Below are 21,919 nucleotides of genomic sequence, written 5' to 3' on the forward strand. Positions count from 1 at the left end.
CTTCCAATCAGATTTTTGGGATAAGTTTTTATGCTTAAAACTGGGGTTGGGTGCTTCAACATTTTTATTCATTAACCTATTATTTTCCTCGGATCATAGGGATATTGTTATGTTTATCTAATCTACAGGGTCAATTAGACCTAGCTACATCTCTCACTTGGCAAAATCAGGTACTTAAGTGCTAAGCTGCAGTCCAGTCACACCTGGATAAGGTCACCGACGCGATGCGCACAGGTATAAACGACGTGGTTTCTTAGCAACAGCAGAAAAATATTTGGTTGCTAAGAGACAGTGGTACTTTCAGTCGGTTGTTACACGGTGTACACGTTGCAAAATAAGTCGTAACGGGACAAAAGCCGAGCTGATACGCCAATATGATTCCCGGCGGAATTAAATACACGAGTTTTAATTTTACGTCTGATGTCACGCGCATCATGTCAGTGATTAGTTTTCAGCCCACGTGCTCTTCGAACGCGTGCTCGTATTTACTGTCAGCTCGTATGATGACTGACGCGCAGCGTATTTACGCACCGGAGAGGGGAAAGACTACACTGCTGCGCTCCAAAGCTCGGCTCTCAGCTCTTTTCAATTCAATTAACCTATGATTCTGACCCAGTGATGCGCAAAGTCTATGTGCGGTCCACTACACAGGTTTTACACGCAGGAGTTCAGGGATCTGTCCGTCAACCCCAGACGAACACTCGGGCGGCACGCTGACGCGAAACAAGGACAGTTTCGGCTTTACTTCTTCACCTGAATTCCTCCAGAGAGCGAGTACTCGATGAGAAGATCGTGCAGGTGTTCAGCAGCCCAAATGAAACCATGAATGAAACTTCTTACCTGGCTATAAGGTGAGTCACTCTGTACGCGTTATACATCTGCGCCTTTGGAGAAACGTAAGCAGCATTTATACATTATCGATATTCATTTAGTAAGGGTGTGGCATTCAAAATGTGAGAATATTTATCTTACGTGCTCAAATTTAACTAGCCTAAATAAACATTCTTGAGCTATATTATATATGCATTAGGCTATACTTTTGGCCTATTTTTTAATGCATTTATTACTGAGAATACACATTTTAAACTATAAGAATAAGAAATACCTCTAATAAGAGCAGCTCACACAGGTGTTGGTAGGTCGAATATGTTTGCCTGTGTGTGGCACTTTCTATAAATATCTTTGCTCCATTTAAACCGACCCAGTTTAAGTGCTTTACATTAAGAGCACAGGATGATACTATATATGATTAAGAGACCATAGTGAATAAACATAACCATAAAAATTAAACAGACTTATTAGTTAATTAATACAATATTATCAAATGCTATACTACATTTAGCACAGCACTGCACTGAAATGTGCCTGGAACTAATCTAATATTATCTTATATTAATGTCCTTTTCATTTTCACAGCACTTTATTTATCTTTTTAAAAATGGCATTTGACCTATTTGGTTAAATGTGTTTGTAAAAAACTGGACAAATTTGTATAAAGTGATGTAAAACTATTTTTTTATAAGTGGGTGATTCTCGCGAAAGTAGACCTATTAGGTGAATGAAACATTTTAATAAAAAAAAGTAAATGCAAAGTAAGAGTATAAAAATAAGAAGCATACAGTTACAAACATCTCTTCATGTACTATTTTGCACATGATTTCAAATGACATCATACTAACCAATTTTGTTGTTTTTTCCACATTTAAGGGGGACATTTTCATTACCGCAACGTGTCAATGAATGGATTTGGGTTCTTTGACATGGAAATATTTATAATTAAAAATCAAAAAATAATAAGCTTCAGTGCATGTACATTTATAGTAAAGAAACATGTGGTATTTGGTGATCATTGGTAAATGTAGAGACAATAATAAGGCATATAAATGTGTCCAAGAAAAATTTTCTCATCCTCTGCAACAATTTTCAATCATTTTTTCAAGCCCTCAAGGAACTAAAATTTAAAAAAAATGTTGGAAGGGAGATAATTGACTGTGACACTCAAGATGGCTACCAGGTTAGCAGTTCTTATTTTTTCTCAGATAAAAGTTGAAATTTAGTTTTGAACTTTTTAGTTCTCATTACCGAAACATAAGTTTGTAAATGCATATATTTATTGTAATATCATGTTACGGTAATGATAATTTTTTATAATGATAATCTAAAAAAAATTAATAATTCTATATGAAATATTTGTAAATTTTTAAAAATTATGGTTATAGTAAGTTCAGACCTTAATCTTATATGTGCAAAAATGGCTTTAATGGCTTTTTAAAAAAAATCTGATGCCGGACAACTTTTAAAGGAACAGTATGTAGGATTGTGGCCAAAACTGGTATTGCAATAACAAAACTTGTGGCTAAAACTGGTACTGCAATCTGGTACTGGTGGCCAATACACAAAATGACAACATAAACATCAGTTGAGGGCTGCAACTACACTTTTTAAATTACAATATCCTGGCCGGACCACTGTTGTCAGTGATATAAGTATTTGAAATGAAAATGATTTCTTAATGTCTAGTGACATATCAAGGCCATTTTATGATTCATTGATATAAATTTCTTACATACTGTTCCTTTAAGTTTGGATTTTCTGAGAATCACCCAAGTGGGTTAACCCTTATGCCTTCCCAAATGTATACAGCTGAGTAATTTTACAGTATATTAAAATACCATCGTCTTCCTATATAGGGTCAAGGCATGACAAAATATACCATAAAGGCAAGCACAAACATCTTTCATTAAAGTGCACCTATTTCATTGCTAAATAAACAATGTCACAATTAATATGTGTTTGTGTGGTTTATGGTTAAAAAACACATTATTTTCCGAGCCTGATCTCACAAATTTCCGTGGTATAGTCACAGAATATTTTGCTCATTTATCCGTGTCATTGTCACGGATCTCCGCATTTTTCCGTGTCCGTACCACAGACTTTCTTTTCCATGTCAGTTTCACGTATTGGTTACTCGATTGTTTTTTCAGATTTTCTTACCATTCTCGCTTGGGTTTGGTGTTAGAACCACTTTCTGTTACATAAAATGACATCTTAACCCAAACCCAACTCTAATCCTAATGTCCAAGCGACAATGGTTTTAAAATAGGAAAAACAATCGTGTAACCAATATGTTAAACTGACACAGAAAAGAAAGTCCGTGGTACAGACATGGAAAAATTTGACAATGACGCGGATAAATGAGCAAAATATTCTGTGACTATTCCACGGAAATTTGTGAGATTAGGTTGTGTTTTCCACATATCGTACATTTTTGTAGCTCCAGATATACTACTTTCCTTAAACGCATTGATTTTGTACAAAACACATCGATCTGAAAAGCGCTGTGTCCCTGATTGGCCAGCTAATATGTACATTGCGATACCTCTGACGTCAGCCGGAAATGTGACGCTCCTTACCATGTTTGAAAGTGAGTAAGTTTCAGCCCGACGCAGTTATCACCATTACCATTTTAAGCAATATTTTTCAAAACACTCAGGGCGCTGTCCCAGTGCTGAACTCTCCATATATTTGTAAATTCTTTATCTCCTGTTTGATACAAATAAAGTATTTTTACTTATGCAAAATACTTTTAAAATAAAACCCTTTTAAATGCTGATAAATAACGACTTTTAAAGAGAACCAAAGCTTTAATTACACAAATAACTATTTCAATAAATAAAATACACAACACCATTTTTTAAACATCAATCTTAAACTGGTGGTCTTCTTCCTCGGTTTACAGTTTTTTCGCTTGAATGTAAATAGGGAATCCTCCTTGGCGCAAATGCAACTGGCTTTTTAGGATGATTGGAAAAGAGACTCTCATTGGTATATTGCACATTACGCCCAAAACACACCCATTACTCATTATGAGAATGGGAACAACCCTCTTAGACTGTGTGCCAGGCGCAAAGGCCATTTTTCCCGTCATTAAACTAGAAAAAGTGGAATCGGACACGCATTAAGTTCCCTTGCGTCGTGCGCTTTAGACAATGTGCTTACATCGTTAAAATAGGGACCTAAATGGGGTCGCACACCAGACGCGCAGCTCAGTGCTGCGCCGTTCTAAAAAAATCGAACACATTGTTTTCTATGAGTATATGCACACCGGCGCCGACAGGTGGCGCCTGTCCACGGCGCCCAGCTACGACTCAGGAAGTTGCTCAAATTCCTGTCACGCCACAGAGTGCCACTCACATAGTTTAACATTAAATAACATCATATTTGTCCCAAATCATTAACGATTAACATTGGCTGCTAACGTAATGTTTTACATTTTGAAGTAGACGCTATCTGACTAAGCTTTTGCTATTTAATATGCACTTCCGGTGTACGATACCTCCGAGTTGTCCTAGATGCGACTCGACACGGCGCTGAGCTGCGCGTCCGGTGTGCGACCCCCTTAATTATTTAATTTTGTCTTTTTAGAGGCCTATGAATGGGACTGTGCTGTGGCCACCACGGCTCTCTGGGATCCAGTCAGGACTATGTGCTGCCCGCAAGCCCCTCTGAATGCACTGGCCAACCGTTTGCGAGAACAGGGAGGGCGGGCCGGCCCACCGGGGACGAGCCGGAAGCAGGGCAACACCCCCTCCGTTTCGGATTGCGGTGCTGGGGGCCCAAGGGGTGGGCAAGACAGCCATCGTGCAGCGCTTTCTTCGCAATGACTACAGTGAGGTGGCAGTGTCCAGTAAGACACGAAGGGTGCATCTTTCTGCCGCAGTGCTCAACGGTCACGTGCATGACCTCCAGATCACAGATTATCCAGCCATCAGCAGCTTTCCCGTCAGCTCCCTGCAGGTACGGTGACCGATGTGCCAAAACAATGTACAGAAGTCTGATTATGTATCAAGTCAAGGTTTATCACATAGGTTATGCATTTAGTAAGGACACATACACTCGCTACAATAGGTCAGTGTGTGTAAACATTATCCCTATAATACCTATTAATGGACTTCCTGTACCTCTTTGAATTGACTGTTGCAACTGTGACGTGCAGTCTGTCAGCTCATAAATCTTGCAGCTAAGATTGTGTTGATAGACGCGTGCTGTGTCTGCACAGGAATGGTCAGACGTTTGCTGTCGAGGCATTCGAAGCGCTCACGTCTACATCCTGGTTTATGACATCTGCTGTTTCGACAGCTTTGAGTACGTCAAGACCATGCGGCAGCAGATCTTGGAGACCAGGTGTGGTCCTTTTCTTTATTCCTTCATGCTTTCTCATCTGCTTTTCACCCCCCGGCTTTTTTTTTCTTTTCAATACAACTGTATTCCCAGTTTCTTCCTCTTTTCAATGTGTGAAGGTTGGTGTAATTACACTGAGAAAAGGAGATTGTGTAATCACAGGCTGTCAGCAGCACACTGGGTCATCCCTGTATCACTTAGCATCCAAAATCAACAGGAAGGCCTTTCCTTTCCACTGATTGCAAAGTGCATGTAATGTCGTCGTCGTCATCATCAAACATCCATTTAAGATGATTTGGGGAAGACTTTGCTTTGTGACCAGATTTGATGCCTAATTGCAGCTATTTCTGGATTTTCCTTGATGTCATTCACTGTTAGACTTGTTATGCATGTGTCAACACTTTTGGTAAGGTGCTATTTGAATTCATTAACACATAATAAAAGCGCTTCTTTCAGACATTAGTGAGAGAGAAAGACAATTGAAGGGCTAAGATGCAAAACCATCTGAGAGGCTGTTTACACTTGGCATTAACATGCGTTTTCGTCGATCGGATAACAAGTGGACGAAGTTAATGCCAGGTGTAAACGATGTTCAAAACGTTTTGAGCTCGTCCACTTTCGACCACTTTCAACCACATCCAGAGGTAGTCGAAACCACTTTCGATCGGATCACTTTGGAGTTGCGGAACGCATATGTAGTTGAATGTGTTCGAACAGCCACACGCGACCGCCTTCTCTCCACCTATTTATCTAATCTGAGGTATTAAACACAAGTTTTACGTCTGTTTTTGACTTCTGGCATGAACATACGGTGAACAGCGCTATTTTTAGCCTTTCATTGATAAACCTAAAGCGGTTGATCTCCGTAGTTTCGTTTTGAAAGCGTGTGAAAGTTGTGCGATCCTATTTCATCAATTGCGCTAAAATTCAGAGAAAGCTCCAACATATAAACGTACAAAATGCTGTGCAACATGTTTACTTGCTAAACAAGCAGTGGACTGTGACATAATATTAGTTTGCGTCCATATAAACTCATAATTACTCCCGCTCGCGTTTAAATGACAGCAGAGGGACTCACCCACCGTCTCACAGACCACCCCCTCACAGTATTCAGGACAGAAGTGTTCGAAAGCGGAGAAAAGAGACGGATTTAAATACCAGGTGTAAACGTAATGTGTCTCTCTCGTCCACTTGTGATCCGATCGATGAAAACACATCTTAATACCAAGTGTAAACAGCCCCTGACATCCGACTCTTAATGGATTATGCCAACAAACCGGTATTTCTAAAAGGCGTGAGGCCGGGATTAATGGGATTTGAAGCGAGAGCATTCAGGTAATATCATTATCTCATTATTGGATGGAGGTGGTGTTTAGCGGCTTTTGCAACTCAATTGATGTTACTGCGCGCCGAGGTCGAAGTGCTGCAAACTAACCGTGGGTTTACACCAGCTTGTGTGATGCATCTACCGCATCTAGTTTGCCACTTGAACATTTTGAGCTTACTCACTTAATCTGCGCGTGAAATTCTAGTCATCGAGACATTCACACGGAAATTAGCGTCATGGGAGGGCCTTCCATAGGCTTCTGCGACTCCGCACGCGTCATGTAATCAAGTCATTACTAGAGCAAGCTCATGATTGGTTAACGTGGAGCGTTTCCCGCAGCAACGCTCAATTCGCGGCATTCGCCCGAACTAGACGCGCAAATGAGGCTGAATCGCGTCTACCGCGCCGCGCTAAATGCCTCATTTGTGCCGCGAGACCTCCAGATGTGCGTCAACGCATCTTTACGACTTAACATTGAAATCACTCGCGCTTGACGCCCCTACCGCGGCTGGTCTGAACGCAGCATAAGGGCTCTTCCACCTATAGTTCAAATTTTTTCCGCTTAAAAAGAGCCACGTTTTATTTTGTGCCACAATCCTTACTCGTGTAACTACTTATGTAACAGTCTTTAAATAAAGAAAGCATGGAAGTGTTTGATGGCTAAATCGATTCCTTACAGATCCTTAAGAATAGCATTCTATACTTCCCTAAATTTGGAATTGCTATGTTTTGGAAATGTATGTTTTAACTGGCAATTCATACTTCAGTTTTGCAGCATTTCTTTAAATTCTGTTTTTCCACGGTACTGAATGTTTTTGAAATGTATCGCGTTACACTGTCAGTCAAGAAGCGCCATTAGATACTGTCTCATTTATACAGGCTCTACAGCTCCCCTTGTGTTTTTAAGAGAGATGTGCAATCATTGCGGTGATCTGAAACATATCTGTACCTAAATGCTACATATTAGCAACTTTTAAAAAGGTTTTTTTCTGAGAGTGTAGATGTATATGACTTCCTTTCTTCAGTGGAGAACATGTGAATAATTGTATTAAAGTTGCCATGTTATCATCTTATATTGCGGTATTTTTCTTTTTTTGTGAGCTATTTCTTTAATATCCTCTGTTATGATGTATATAGGCTCATCGAGGCTCACGATATATTATTACCAGAACACTTTTATCCATCTATGCCTAGGTAAATACAGTTTTACGGCACCTTTAAACTCAGTCAGCGATTGGCTTAAACAGTCAGTGTTGGTGTGATTGCCAAGTCTGTCATTTAAAGATTGATTTATTGTTATCAACGGCGTCAGCTGTCACGTTGTGTTTGCGTCAAGGCTCGTGGGGTGAGGCAGACGGTTCCGATGACAACCATTCATGTCTTATCGATCCAGCCAGAGCACAATAAAGTCACCTTGGACTGACACTACCTCACAGCATCCACTACACAATGAGAAAGTGTGAAGCGTTTTGATTCACTGATCCGATCTGCTAAAAACTAATAGAAATGAGACTCCTGGCTACAGTATCATTCCCGCCTGTGAAAACAGAGTCTGGGAGCAATCTCAACAGTTCATTGATCCCTGAAAAGACAATAACTTTCCTGCCGGTTCATGTTCTCATCTCATTTGAATATATCGCTAAATCTGTAGATCTGTCTCCAAAAGCTGGTATTAAAGGCATCATAGATGTGTTCCTAAAGCAAGGCTGTGCCAAAAATAATAACGTTAATATGTAATCCAATCGAAATTGATGTTATTTAGTCCACACTACTAGTTTAGTGGTGAACTATTTATCTGTGCAAGTCAGACTCGGAAATACGTCACAGCACTGCGATCGCTCACAACATCGTTCACATAGACATCAAGGCTAACTTTTAACCTCTTCTTGCCAAATATATTAAATCATTTGCCAAATGAATAAATGTAAATGCTAAGACAGCATCGCTTGCTTCCCATTTCAATGCAATCCCAGAATGCATTGTGAGAAGTTAAGTGAAAATCATCTAAGACAGAGTCAATAAATAAATGAATGTGCTTTGTTTTTAATTATATAAACACACTTTTTATCATTTATGGTTTGGGTATTAGACTAGGGAAGATCAGAGCACAACCTAACACTTTTTGTTTTTGGCTCAATCATTCAAAAAAATATTTGAGTTTTATTAATTATATTTTTAAACAAGCAACACACACATCTCTTCTACAAATGAACATTTGAAGTTTGTTTTTAGTACTTACCATTCTTGGACAATTACACCAAACGTGACAGAAGTGCAAACGTTACAACTTACCCCATAGGTGGGGTTAATTGTAACAGGCAGGGGGTTAGTTGTAACACTTGCTAAAAATTAAGTTTGCAGGCAAATATTTCAATACTATTTTGTCTATAAACTTGAAGTGGATATTGTTTATATATCTGTCTATAATAGAGAGGTATCCACACTGTATTCATTCATCCAGACCTTTTCTAACAATAGTTCAATTATAAATAGATACAAATGTCTAAATATGTTAGAAAAAGCAGCACAATTATGACAACATTCTTTTTATATGTGACCCAGTTTGTAATAACCATACTAAAGTTTAAAATCAAATTCTGAGATAATGAGTCTGATTTTAGCCATTCATTTTATTATGATTTCAATCTTTGATTTCAATCGGTGTCCGAGCTGGACGTGACTGATAGACAGTGCTGGTGGTTTCTGTCATTTCAAGACCCACAGTCACCCTCTGATTGACAGTCCATGGTCTACATCAAACATTCAACATTTGAATACCCATGTTTTGGAAGCCATGTATTTGCGAACACAACAAACTGAGCTGTTTTTTGGCTTCTAAAAAAGGGTCAGTTTTTAGCTTTGATCGAGAGTTTATCAGCTTGTTCAGGCGCTGTGAAAAGCAAGTTTCTGGCCCAGTGATGTGAATCATTTGAAAATCCATTTTTTTTAAAGGTTGTCAGAGATAGTGGTCATCTCAGGTAGAGATAGGGGAAGAGACATATGCTGCAGTTTGGGATCTTTTGAACAGTGGCTGATAACACAACTCTCCGTACATAATATGACTTCTTGTCTTTATGGCTGTCACTGCAAGGCTGCTTTAATGGAGAGACTTCAAAATTCATATTGATTCAAAGCTCAGCTCTCTGACTTTCAATAATGTGATTCAAATTTCAAATAGAATTTAAAGTTTATTTTTGATCGACTGTAAGGGCCCTATTTTAACGATCTGAAACGCAAGTGCGAAGCGCAACACGCAAGTGAGTTTGTGGGCGGATCTTGGGCGTTGTTGCTATTTTCCCAGCGGGAGAAATAACTCTTGCACCGGGCGCAAATCAATAAGGGGTTGGTCTGAAGTAGGTTCATTATTCATAGGTGTGGTTTGGGCGTAACGTCAAATAAACCAATCAGAACGCTATCCAACATTCCCTTTAAACGCAAGGGCGCAAGTTCCATGGCGGGTTGCTATTATTATGACGGATTTACCAGGCGTACGCCAGGAGCGGTTCACAGCCAAGGAGACTGACGTTCTTGTAAGAGCAGTCAAAGACAGAGAAGTTGTTTTGTATAGGGATAGAAGAAACCCGCACAAATCAGCGTAGGTTAAACAGGCGTGGGAGGAAATAGCCACAGTCTCATCAGCTGGCATCCCCATCATTGCGCCAAGCGCTACAATGATGTCAGAAGACGGGGGAATCCCAAGCGTGCCAGCATAAATCGGGCACGCCGTGTAACGGGAGGTGGATCTGCCTCCACACATGACCTGACGCCAGCAGAGGACATCGCTGCGTCCACCCTCACCGCTGAAAGGGTTTGGGGGCTTTGAAATCGGACCCAAGAAACGCAAGCAAGGTCCAACCCCAAAGTACTCTTACAAATCAAGTTCATATACATTAAGGTTTCTTATGAAAACATTTTAATTATTATTTACATAAAATAAACGTAATACAGCCACACAACAAACTTATGAAAATATTTTAATCTTTATTTGCATGAGAATTTTTTTAACGCAGCCACACAATAAATAAAAACTATCACCACAATGCTCACCACAATGATTCCCCTTATCTCGTGTATTAATATTTTTAAGTGTAACAATTTATGATTTGCAAAAATAACTGTTGCATCTGTGTAGATTAGATGCAAAGTGTGTGCGCGTTGTGCACGCTATACATTATGGTCAAGCATGCGCCCTTAAAATAGCATAATGAACCACGCGCAACTGACTTTAAACTTTTTTTTTCTGGTCAGTGGCGCAATTGTTTTTTGAAACTGCAAAATAGCATCAGGGATGGTTTGCGCCGGAACATGCCTCCTTTTTTGTGCCGAACCGCCCCAGGGAGTTCATTCCCTAGTTTGCCGACGTGTATCTGTGGAGGGAAAAACCCGCTGTGCGCCGGTGCAAAATACGAATGATACATGCGTCACTGACAAAGTCAATTGCGCTGGGTGCAAGATAGGGCCCAAAATGTAGTATTTATAATAGAATGTAAAAATAGGATGTAAAATGTAATAGTAATAGAAATATCAATAAGTATGTAAAATATCAATAAAAAATATCAATACGTATATATAAACATGTGTTCGGAGTGTGTTGTGTGTTGCTCGTCATTTCAAAATATGTGTTCTTCGCGTCGTGAACCTATGTGCATCACTTGTGATGTCAAAATACATGTCTGCTGCACACACGTCAAAGGATTTATGATAAAAAAAGACGCTCACGTTCATAAAATACTCGCAAAACACTCACATAACACTAAACTACATGAGATTAACCCTCATAAGCCCCTATTTTCTTGTATACGTTAGAGTTCCTTGGGGGTAAAAATGACCCCAGATATTGAAAGAGTGGTTACAAAAAATATATACATTTTCAATAATACAAATAATATATATATATATTTTTTTGTTTACCTCCCATCTATACAGCAATGTTGTGTTTTGGGAGATATGAAGTACTTTTATACCCGTTTACCACTAAATTGCTCATCTACACCATTAGCTTGCCTGTAAAATATCAAATATTTCTGAAAATTTCACATAAATTATGATCTAAATTTTATTTAAATTGTTTTTACATATTGATCTATATGTTATGTGTTAAATTTGGTAATCTGGTGTTTAGAAAAAACATAAAAGAATTACAGTTTAGGAAATAAATCATCAGAGGCCCATAGAGCCCCATTCATTTCACTGCTCACATCACTACTTTAGTGATACATTTTGTGAATTTATGTATATATAAACATTAGAAAGGACATTAAAAATAAATAGTATTTCAAATAGTAGAATTTTTTTGTAGTTTTTGATGCATTTTGTTTTTACAAAATTTGACTGAATGTAAGTGTGTGTGTCTGTGTGTGTACGTGTGTGCACGTGTGTGTTTGAGCATGTCTTTTCTATATTGCATTTGTGCTCTAGTACCAGGTCTACATTTTTGTGTAAAAAATTTTCAGATTTATTCTAGATGCATTGATTTTTTTGACAAATAAAAAGAAAAAAAGGATTTTCATTTTTAATTGGGGTCATTTTTACCCCCAAAGGGCCTCTTTTGGTAAATTTGTTTTACACATCTTTAGAATGACCGAATCAACGTTTTTTTTATATGAATACTAACAGATAGTCTAGAAAAGTCACCAAATCTTATTCCACTGAGATGAAGGGAACCATGTTTTTTAACTAAAGAAAAGTGACTTGGGGGTAAGATTGACCCCAAGGGACTTATTAGGGTTAAGCGAGTATCTGGCAAACAAGTGCGGCTCTTTTATCATAAACCCCTTTAATGCATCTGAAGCAGGCTCGTATTTTGACATCACGCATGATGCACATTGGTTCACATGACGTGAAGAATCCATCTCATTTATTTCTTTTTTCTTTTACCAATAAATGTTACCCCGGTGGACACAGCACATCTGGCTTCCTCCACCGACAGCGAAACCTCCCAAATTGAAAATGAAAAGCAAAACAGAACTTTACAGATAATAAATGATCATGGATTTCTTTTCAAGCTCTTTTGCTTCGGTGACAAACTGCGCTAAAATTTTCTGGGCATGTATTTTGCAAATTGCCAACCTTGTGCATTTAAAACCTCCAAAATCACTTATGTAAAAACAAATTTAGGAGCTTACGCACAGGTTGTAAATTAGGCAGAAAGTTTTTGTGAGAAGTTCAAATATGTATATAAATACGTAAAACATACACAATCATTTGTGAATGAGACCTACACTGCAAAAAATTATTTTCAAGAAAAATGTTCTTAGTATTTTTGTCTTGTTTTCAGTAAAAATATCAAAAAATTCTTAAATTAAAGTGTTTTTTCTTGATGAGCAAAACGACCCAAGAAAATAAGTCTACTTTTTAGACCAAAAATATCAAATTTAAGTGATATTTTGTGCATAAAACAAGCAAAACAATCTGCCAATGGGATAAGCAAAAAATCTTTAACATTATTCTAAAACACTAAATTCAAGAAAAATTCAAGAAAAATTTGCTTACCCCATTGGATATTTAGATTTTCTAACTGAAAACAAGACAAAAATACTAAGATTTTGTTTTTCTTGAATTTTTTTTTTTGCAGTGTACTGTTTCATTTTATTTTAAAGCAATCTGTGGTCTTTGTAATTTGCATGACTCACTGAAAGAGCTTAAGACTTGACTTAAAATAACTTAAAAAATTAAGCTTTTTTTTTAACCAAGCCTAGGTTCGATATCAGGCCATTACTTTTTTATAGCTTTCAGTACGTAGTTTCACATCTTTCAGTTTTCTTTGTGCGGGTTGATCCACATGTAAACATTTAACAATTAGCTATAGAAAAATCTACATTATAGACCCCCAGCTTTTTATATTTGGGCACACATGTCCCTTTCAATGTCTGATGTGTGGATTTGTTTTTTTACAGGGTCATGGGCTCCGGCGCCACTCCTATTCTGATCGTCGGCAACAAGCGTGATCTGCAGCGAGGTCGCGTGCTTCCCCGGCACAGCATATCTGATTTGGTCCGAAAGAGCTGGAAGTGCGGATACGTGGAGTGTTCGGCAAAGTTCAACTGGCACATTCTTTTACTGTTCGGAGAGGCTCTCCGAAGCGTGGGATGCGCCCGGTGCAAACACGTCCATGCCACTATCCGTTTCCAACGAGCGCTCAGGAGAGAGCGCTGTGTCCTGATGTGACATTCCAGGCTGTCGTTGCTCCATGGTTACCTGGTCAAAAATCTTGCTAAGGAACTTCACATTTGGGATGTTGCTAGTGGATAGACATGGTCAAAAACAGGGATTCCCCCTTAAAGATTCAAAGCCTGATGCCTGATGGAAGAACGCAACTGACATCTCTGCCCTTTTACCCTGGAAATCCAAAATTGGAAAAAGCCAGCCAAAGGCAGCAAAGATAATATAACAGCACAATAACTCTTTGTCATTCCTTATCTTCAGGCTAGGACAGCACTGACCTATGCTTATGCTGAGCCAATGTTAAAGGATCTTCCAGCACCCGTTAACAAAAGCGTTCCTGTATTAGGAACCCCCTAAACCAGAACTGGAACCCAGCGCTTATTCTGCAATACTCCACAGAACACAAATTAGACAGAGACTGCATGTTCTGTGGACACTTGATACTGTGTCTTATCCTAAAAGATTCATATGCCAAGGTATTTTGAAGCATTGTAGTCAATATCTAAATCTTTATGTGTTGCTGATCCCATTTTTATGGATAGGTCTGGGGCCTGGGAAGTGTTTTTGTGAGAGAAGTAAAATATGTCTTTCTTTTCTTAACATATAACTGTGACTACACTTAAACACAATGCTGGGTTATTTTCAACATCATCTCACAGAAAGTCGTGTTTCAGTCACAAAATATTTGATAAAAAATTACGCTTTTTTCGTGTCTTGACCACAAATGTTTTTTTTTTCATGTCTGTGGCACGACTTTCTTTTTCGTGTCTTTTTATGAATTGTTTTCTCGGTTTTTTTCCTATTTTAAATCATTGTCGGTTGGGGTTAGATTTGGGGTTTGGATGTACTTTTATGTATTGGTTTCTACATGTTTTTCTTTCGCGTTTAAAACTATCCTCGCCTGGAGTTGGGGTTTGGATGTCTAAAAATGTAACAAAGTAAAAAACTAGTGAGAATAGTAAGAAACTAGGAAAAAACAATGAGAAAACAATACATAAAATGACACGAAAAAAGAAAGTCGTGCCACCGACACGAAAAACTATTTATAGACATTCGCGAAGTGACACAAAAAAGACATTTGTGCTCTAGGCACGTAAAAAAATTAATTTCGTGCCATGGACACAAATAAATTAATACATTTTTTCGTGACTAACATGAGTTTCTGTGAGATCAGTCTGGGCCGGGTTTCCCAAAAGCATCGTAAGGCTAAGTAGATCGTAAAAACGATCGTACGAATCATCTTAGAATTACGGGCCGTTTCCCAAAAGCTTCGTAACTTAAGTTGCACTTGAAAATCATCGTAGATCTACGAGTGCTCTGGAGTAATCGTTCATTCATAAGTGCATCGTAAGACAACAGAGTTACAAGGTCACCTACAGGACAACCAGCAAATTGCACTCCTGCAATGACGATAATGTAATGTTTTAAATGTATATTTATTTATTTGGGTTTTCTTTTTTATTTGTTTAAATTACTTTAATATAATATATTTAAAGTTCAAATGAGAAATCAAATTTAAATGACTAGACAAAAGTAAAAGTTGGTACTAGCAAACTGATAAATGGTTCCTACCAATTGCTGCTATAATTCATCTAGGCTACAGTAAAAAAATATTTTGACGGGTATGGCATCTGATTAAAGAAACCAAATAAATATTTACTGTACAATGCAATAATCCATAATAATAAATAAACAAAGATAATAAACAACAAATAATAATAATAATAATCTAAACTATAATATAAAATGCAGAAGGCATTTTGCAGTGGGACGAGTCCTAACTAAATATGGACAAGAATATTTCATTATGAACAATTTTAAAACATTTAAAAGGTCATTAAACAATAATAAAAAATATAATAAAAAATATTAGTGCACATCGGCTCAAGATCATTAGCCTAAACAGCTACAAATTCGAGTCATTCTATTGGTGACATTTTAGCGCTTGACAAACAGATAGCGACTCGTAAGTAGCACTTAAAACTCAGCTGCGAGCGATCGTTTCATGTGCATCTTTGGGAAACACACGTAAATGAACAACGAATGTTCGTTTAGTAGCTCGTAGAAAGCGCTCTTAAGTGCTAAGTTCAATCGTTATCGGGAAACCCAGCCCTGGTTATTTTCTCTTAACCCAGCATTAGGTATAATGGGATGAACCCAACCCGACTGGTTGTAATTTACCTATGCTGAGTTGTTTCAACCCAAAATGCTAGGTTGTTTTAACCCTTTGTGAAAATCGATTACCTAAAATGATTAAAGTAAACCAACTCAAAATTTTAAGTAAATAATATTTATAAATTACAATTAATCAGAACTTAAATGTTTATCATTGTCTTTAATATTTAAAGGCGCAAAAGAGGATGTTTTTCACCGACCGAGAATCCAAAAACAGTTACTGAATTTTTTAAATGAGCGCATGCGTAAGAACAGCCTCCCGCCTTCACAGCTCATTTCTAGGGAACGCCTTCCTAAACTCGTGCACGAACGAGTGTTTGTTTGCCACAGGCATATGCTGTGTCGCGTCAGTGAATTTATTGTGTGAAATGATATGATGATAAACACATAAGACGTTAAAACGTTAGATCAGTCGACGCTAACTTACTCCCATTTCAACTAGCATGTAGCAGACTGGTCACTGCCTTACAACTACAGTACAATAACAACGTCAATATACCTGAATAACAGTACAACAATAATTACATCCACGAAGAAAGAATAATTTCTTCAAAGATTTTTTGCGAACTGCGCGTCTGTCTTGACACCTCTCTGTTCCTTCATTGCTCTCCAGCGTTGAAATGTTTCTCCAATAACGACTCTGGTTACATTAAGTTACGTTCTTCTGACAATTTTCTCCTATTCCCAGCGGCTTTAAAAAAGTCTTTCTTTTGCGTCCTACTTCGGGTTTTTTCTCTTCCATGGTGCAAATTCGAGGAGGAAAGCAGGATCGACAATGAAAACAAACCGAAACTTAAGACGGAGTTTCATGCGCTATGCGTCGCCTGTGTAAAGTTACTGGAGCGTGAACGCTCTCACAAGGATTGTAATGGCAGTGATTGACAAGCCAGAGGGCCAATGATGATTGCGATGACCGCAAGAGCAATTGGCTGATGTTTTTAAGGCCTTATCTTGTGCACAGATGACGTATATTAATATTATTACTTTCAGTGCACCTAATAAATTGTCTTTTATCATTTACTAAAGACAGTTTCAAGTAATATTGCAAAAATGTATAAAACAAACATCCTCTTTTCCACCTTTAAGTACACTTAACACTACTGTTTTACCTTAAGTAGTGTTTACCATTTATGTTTTGTTTACAAGTCACAGAAACAGACAATGTGACTCATCTGTATGTAAGTGTGAAGAAACTGAGCTCAGTGCTGGCATTGACTTTAAACAGTCATTGTTTATATGATAAAGCAACACATATCCGTATACAGCCTAAGCACAGGCACTACACTTCTGAACAAAACTAAAAAATAGCTAACTCTTCTCCAACACAATTGAATGTTTAACACTGAAAACCACATAAAATATCACTTTTTGACCCAAACCTGGTTTAAAAATAACAACCTAGCATTTTTTGAGTGTATGAAGCTTGTGTTACACAGCGCTGTATGAACAAATACATGTTCAGTACAAATGTCAACGTCTAAAGTGGCCAGCTGTCTAATAAATGCACAGATACTGAAAACACAATCTCTTCTGTGCTATGTTTGCTGAGAGTATTCAAATACACACATTAGCATTTTCTTGTAATGTACGCTTTTCTACTGTAGTTATTATGCACTACATTTATTCTATAACACAATGTGTGAATCATAGCTGGTACAGTATAAACCAAGGCTTTACAGTGTAGTTGGATGAGTTTGAACTAAAGCCAATCATCATGTGATGCAATTAATTTCAGTTTTAATAAAGCATTTTAAATGTTTGGAATGTACAAAACATGGTAAAAATTAATGGCTTCATTTCATATTAAGCTAAATTATTACATTTGTACAAGCCCCCCAAGAAAATACAGCAAATTTCAAACAGAGGAAACTGGGTACATAATAAATCCACAATAAACTAAAAAAATGCTAGTTTTCATTTTTTTTTTTGCTACTTTACGCCTTATTCAGTCCGCCGCCATGTAGAGTCCAAACTGAGGCTTTGAGGGATGGACGTCCAGAGCGTGTGCTTTAAACCTATTGTTTTAAACCGGGATGCTGGTCATTCAGCCATTAAAATACAGAAAATACATTATTTTACAAGTTTCCACAGGATAAAGAACCTCAGAAATCATTGATTGTTAAAATGAAAAGGGAAATATGACCTAATTTTGAGATAAGAGCTGCACAGTGTGTAAACTAAATCTGTTTTGTTATTAGCCTGTTGGCTAATTATTAATTTTTAATGTTGTAAGCATGCTTCTTTTCTTTAAAACACCAATATAGTCCAATAACTAAGTACATATCTTTAATTTGTACAGATTACAAAAACGCAAGGCATAAATATGTTAAAAACTTTTCTCCTTTAAGTTTTTCTTTTAAAGGGGACATATCATATTTTTCCATGTTTAAGTGTTATAATGGAGTGCCCAGTGCTTCTATCAACCTTGAAAATGTGAAAAAAATAGTAACTTAGTTTTGTTCAACCATTCTCTGACAAAATAGGTAATTTAATTTTAGCTCATATGAAGAATATAGGAAGAGTTTGGATCCAAAACACGATAAACGACATTTTTAAAATAATAAGTTACCACCAAATCAGTATTATATCAGGTCAATTTTAAAAGTAAATTCTTCATTTTATGCAAAATACAATTTTCGCTGTGTTATTCTATAGGGCTGGGCAAAAAAATAGATTTTTCGATTAATCGTTTTTTAAAACGTGGTCGATTCAGAATCGATTCTCAAAGAGCAGAATCGATTTTTTTCTTTCATATTTATTTCTGCAAACATTGAACGAAAGATTAACATTAATCAAATTATTAGTCTTCTTCACTAGATGTCACCCTCTTTTTTGCCTAGCGCATGTTACCAAGGACCAAGAGGCAAGCCTGTTATTCATTCATTCAGTGCTTAAAATGGCGGTTTCAGGTGCTTCGTCGATTTTATTAATTACCCACTTGTAACCTGCTGTTGTTCACTGTTCTTTTTATTAATATAGTATTTGTATTAAATCTATATTCATTGAGTTGAATAGAGTATAAAAACCGGTCCGAGAACCAGAATCGAAAATTGAATCGAGAATCGAAATCGAATCGATTTGGTAGCTTGTGAATCGAAATCGAATCGATCTGGAAAATCTGAATCGATACCCAGCCCTATTATTCCATCATCTTTTCTCCCTTTTTTCCCAAAATAAGATAAACGGCAGTCTTCCTTCTCTGCAGAATGCAATAAATCTGCTCAACAAATCACAGCGCATCATTCCACGCATTGTAAACAACAATGGGGGCGCGTTGAATACACACAGAATCCTACTTTTTCTCATCTACTTTGTACTTCGTGATCAACAAACAAACAAAAACAAAATAATACTTTTGTTGGCATTGATAAACCTGTGGTGGTTTTCTGTGGCGGGGAAGAATTGTAAGCCATCAAAATCAAATAATTTACGTGAGAGGCACTCGGGCGAAGGGAAAATGTCGGCTGTTGCTAACACATTGACCCCAGGGGATCTTATGAAAACTTTCCATTATTTTACTAAAAGTCAACAAAAATCGAGCAGGACCAAAACATTTTACAGCTGATCGCTGTCAAAAAAGTTCAGGGACGGCGTCCCAAGGATGACAGCAGCAATGAGAGTGTTCTTAATATGACAAAATAAGTGTTTTGATTAATGCCATTAATGTTTATTTATTTTAATCAGTGTATACCACTAGTCAACTAAAAATGAATATAACATGGCAAAGATGAATGCACATTTATATATTGATTCAATAGATTTAAAGCATTTTGAAAAAAAATAACTATTGCATTTTGTGGGAAAAAATTATTAGTTTTTATAATAAATCTTTGAAAATCAAATTATGGATTTAAATTTTAATGTTATTATAACTTAAAGATGCTATGTGAAAGTTTGTAACAGAAAATAGTGCTTTTCATCTTGTCACTTTCTTGGTATAGAAAACTCGTTTTACCGAAATTAGTCAAAATGGATTAATTGTGTTTGGAACCAAACTCTTCATATTCAAATCGCTCCTCTCTACCGACACAAGTCTAGAGATATTCACAAGGGTAATGGTGGGATGAAAGGCCTGGGGAGCAAGAAGACGTTGCAAGGGGGTCCAGCTGCTGTAGCGACAGACTGCCGTTCTGCCAAAGCTATTAATAGCACCAGACTTATGCCAGAAGTTATTTATAAAGCCAGCAGCCAAACACACCAAACTACAAGGTGACTTCAGGAAAGAAATGCCAGAGAGATGCTCAGTGAAGATGATGTGTGTTCAGTGAACGAACGGCAAAGTTATTGTCAGCTATAATGTAGGTACAAATTTTCAGCTAAAAACAATAAAACGTATTCTTTTGTAAACCCAAAGCTTTTATGTACAAATCCGTGTGTGTATATGAATATTAATGTGTGAAACACCCACATAGTTCAGATGTCAGCTTGTTATTTTTTCCTGTTTTTCTCTTTAATTGCCTAAAGCTATAAAACACTTTGGTGTAAGCAATCATAGCATATAATCACCACATTTCTTCAGGCACCAGCTGCTTTGAGTCACTGTTTAACACCGATAACAATTCAAAAAACTCTTTTTAAAAAAACTGATATAGTCAAAACCAAATGATATGCCCAAAAGCATATCAGAGAAGATGCCAACGATTGCCTATTTAGAACTAGTGCTGAAACTGGTGATGTAAACATCTTGACAAAACAGTGCATATAGTTAACATCTCCTAAATTGATATTTAGACATCTGGAGCATTAATAATTACCTTTATGATATTTATCCAAAACAACATGTTTGCAATTGCACTGAAACGTATTTTGCTCTGTGTTCTGTATAACGAAAGTGTTACCTAATAAAATAATGTGTGTAAACAATCAAACTGGCAAAATATGTCATTTATGGTAAGGTTAATTTTTTATGACTTTTTGTTAAAAGCTTTTAAATAGTATGTAAATATCATCCTGCCTGTGAAAACTCAGCTAAACTGATATATAGTTAAAAAAAAATTCATCCTTCATTGTAAAAAAAAATGTGTATGTTAAACATAAAAAAGTAAGTGTCCGTGCTGCGTTAAAATATTGAGTTAAATAATATTAGTTAACTTGGTAAAAAGGTTAAATCAACTAAAAGTTTAAGTTAAATAACCTTAAAATGTTAAGGCAACACGAAAACGTATTTTTTTAAAGTTGAACAAACAAATCTTTTTTTTTTAGATATACACGGCAAAAACATGACTTTCTTATCTAGTAATTTTGTCTTAATTACAGTAGAAATATCTAAAAATTCTTAAATCAAGCTGTGTTTCCTTGATAAGCAAAAATATTTACTAAAAAATAAATATACAATGATGAAATATAATGAAAATAAATATACAATTTAAGTGAATTTGTGCTTAAAGGGATAGTTCACCCAAAAATGAAAATTTTGTCAAAATGTTTGGACCCCATTCACTTAAAAGAATACTATGGAAGTAAATGGCGTCCATGAACGGTTTGGTTACAAACATTTTTCAAAATATCTTCCTTTGTGTTCATCAAAACAAAGACATTTATACAGGTTTGTTACAACATGAGGCTGAGCAGGGGCGCCCGCTAGCATTTTTTGGCCCTATGAAAGAATAGGAGGTCGGGCCCCCTACCATACCCATTTCGCACATATGCAAACATATGCAGATATCATAGCAAATAGGAGTAAATACACACACCTTGCTCTGTTATGAAGTTCACTCCGCATTGTGAGACCCCCCCTACGGCACCCCTGAGTAAATGATGGCAAAATTTTCATGTTTGGGTGAACTATCCCTTTAAAACAAGCAAAAAAATCAGCCAATGAGGTAGGAATATTTTTATCTATTTTTTTAAGGTAATTTTGCTCATCAAGGAAATGCATCTTCATGTTAAGAATTTTTAGATATTTGTACTGAAAATAAGACAAAAATACTAAGAAAGACATTTTTTGCAGTGTACATAATATAACAAGCATTCTGTGAAAATATAACCTTGATATCTTTAATATTGACTAAGGCCATGCCAAAGATTGAAATTAAAGTGAAATCAAACTTTGATGCTTCTATTCTCATAATT

The 21,919-nt window shown here is 36.9% G+C and overlaps 1 protein-coding gene across 1 annotated transcript; it reads left to right on the plus strand.

Annotated features, from left to right (window-relative positions):
* Positions 1–357: 357 nt before the first annotated feature.
* On the plus strand, positions 358–20,776 carry LOC135774227 (ras-like protein family member 10B). The gene is made up of 4 exons (XM_065284185.2): positions 358–851; positions 4,426–4,797; positions 5,060–5,184; positions 13,405–20,776. Exons 2-4 carry the CDS (start codon positions 4,510–4,512, stop codon positions 13,673–13,675), a joined length of 684 nt encoding a protein of 227 aa, XP_065140257.1. The 5' UTR covers positions 358–851; positions 4,426–4,509; the 3' UTR covers positions 13,676–20,776.
* Positions 20,777–21,919: the final 1,143 nt, after the last annotated feature.

The sequence above is a fragment of the Paramisgurnus dabryanus genome, chromosome 5, assembly GCF_030506205.2.
Source record: "Paramisgurnus dabryanus chromosome 5, PD_genome_1.1, whole genome shotgun sequence".
Taxonomy (NCBI): Eukaryota; Metazoa; Chordata; class Actinopteri; order Cypriniformes; family Cobitidae; genus Paramisgurnus; species Paramisgurnus dabryanus.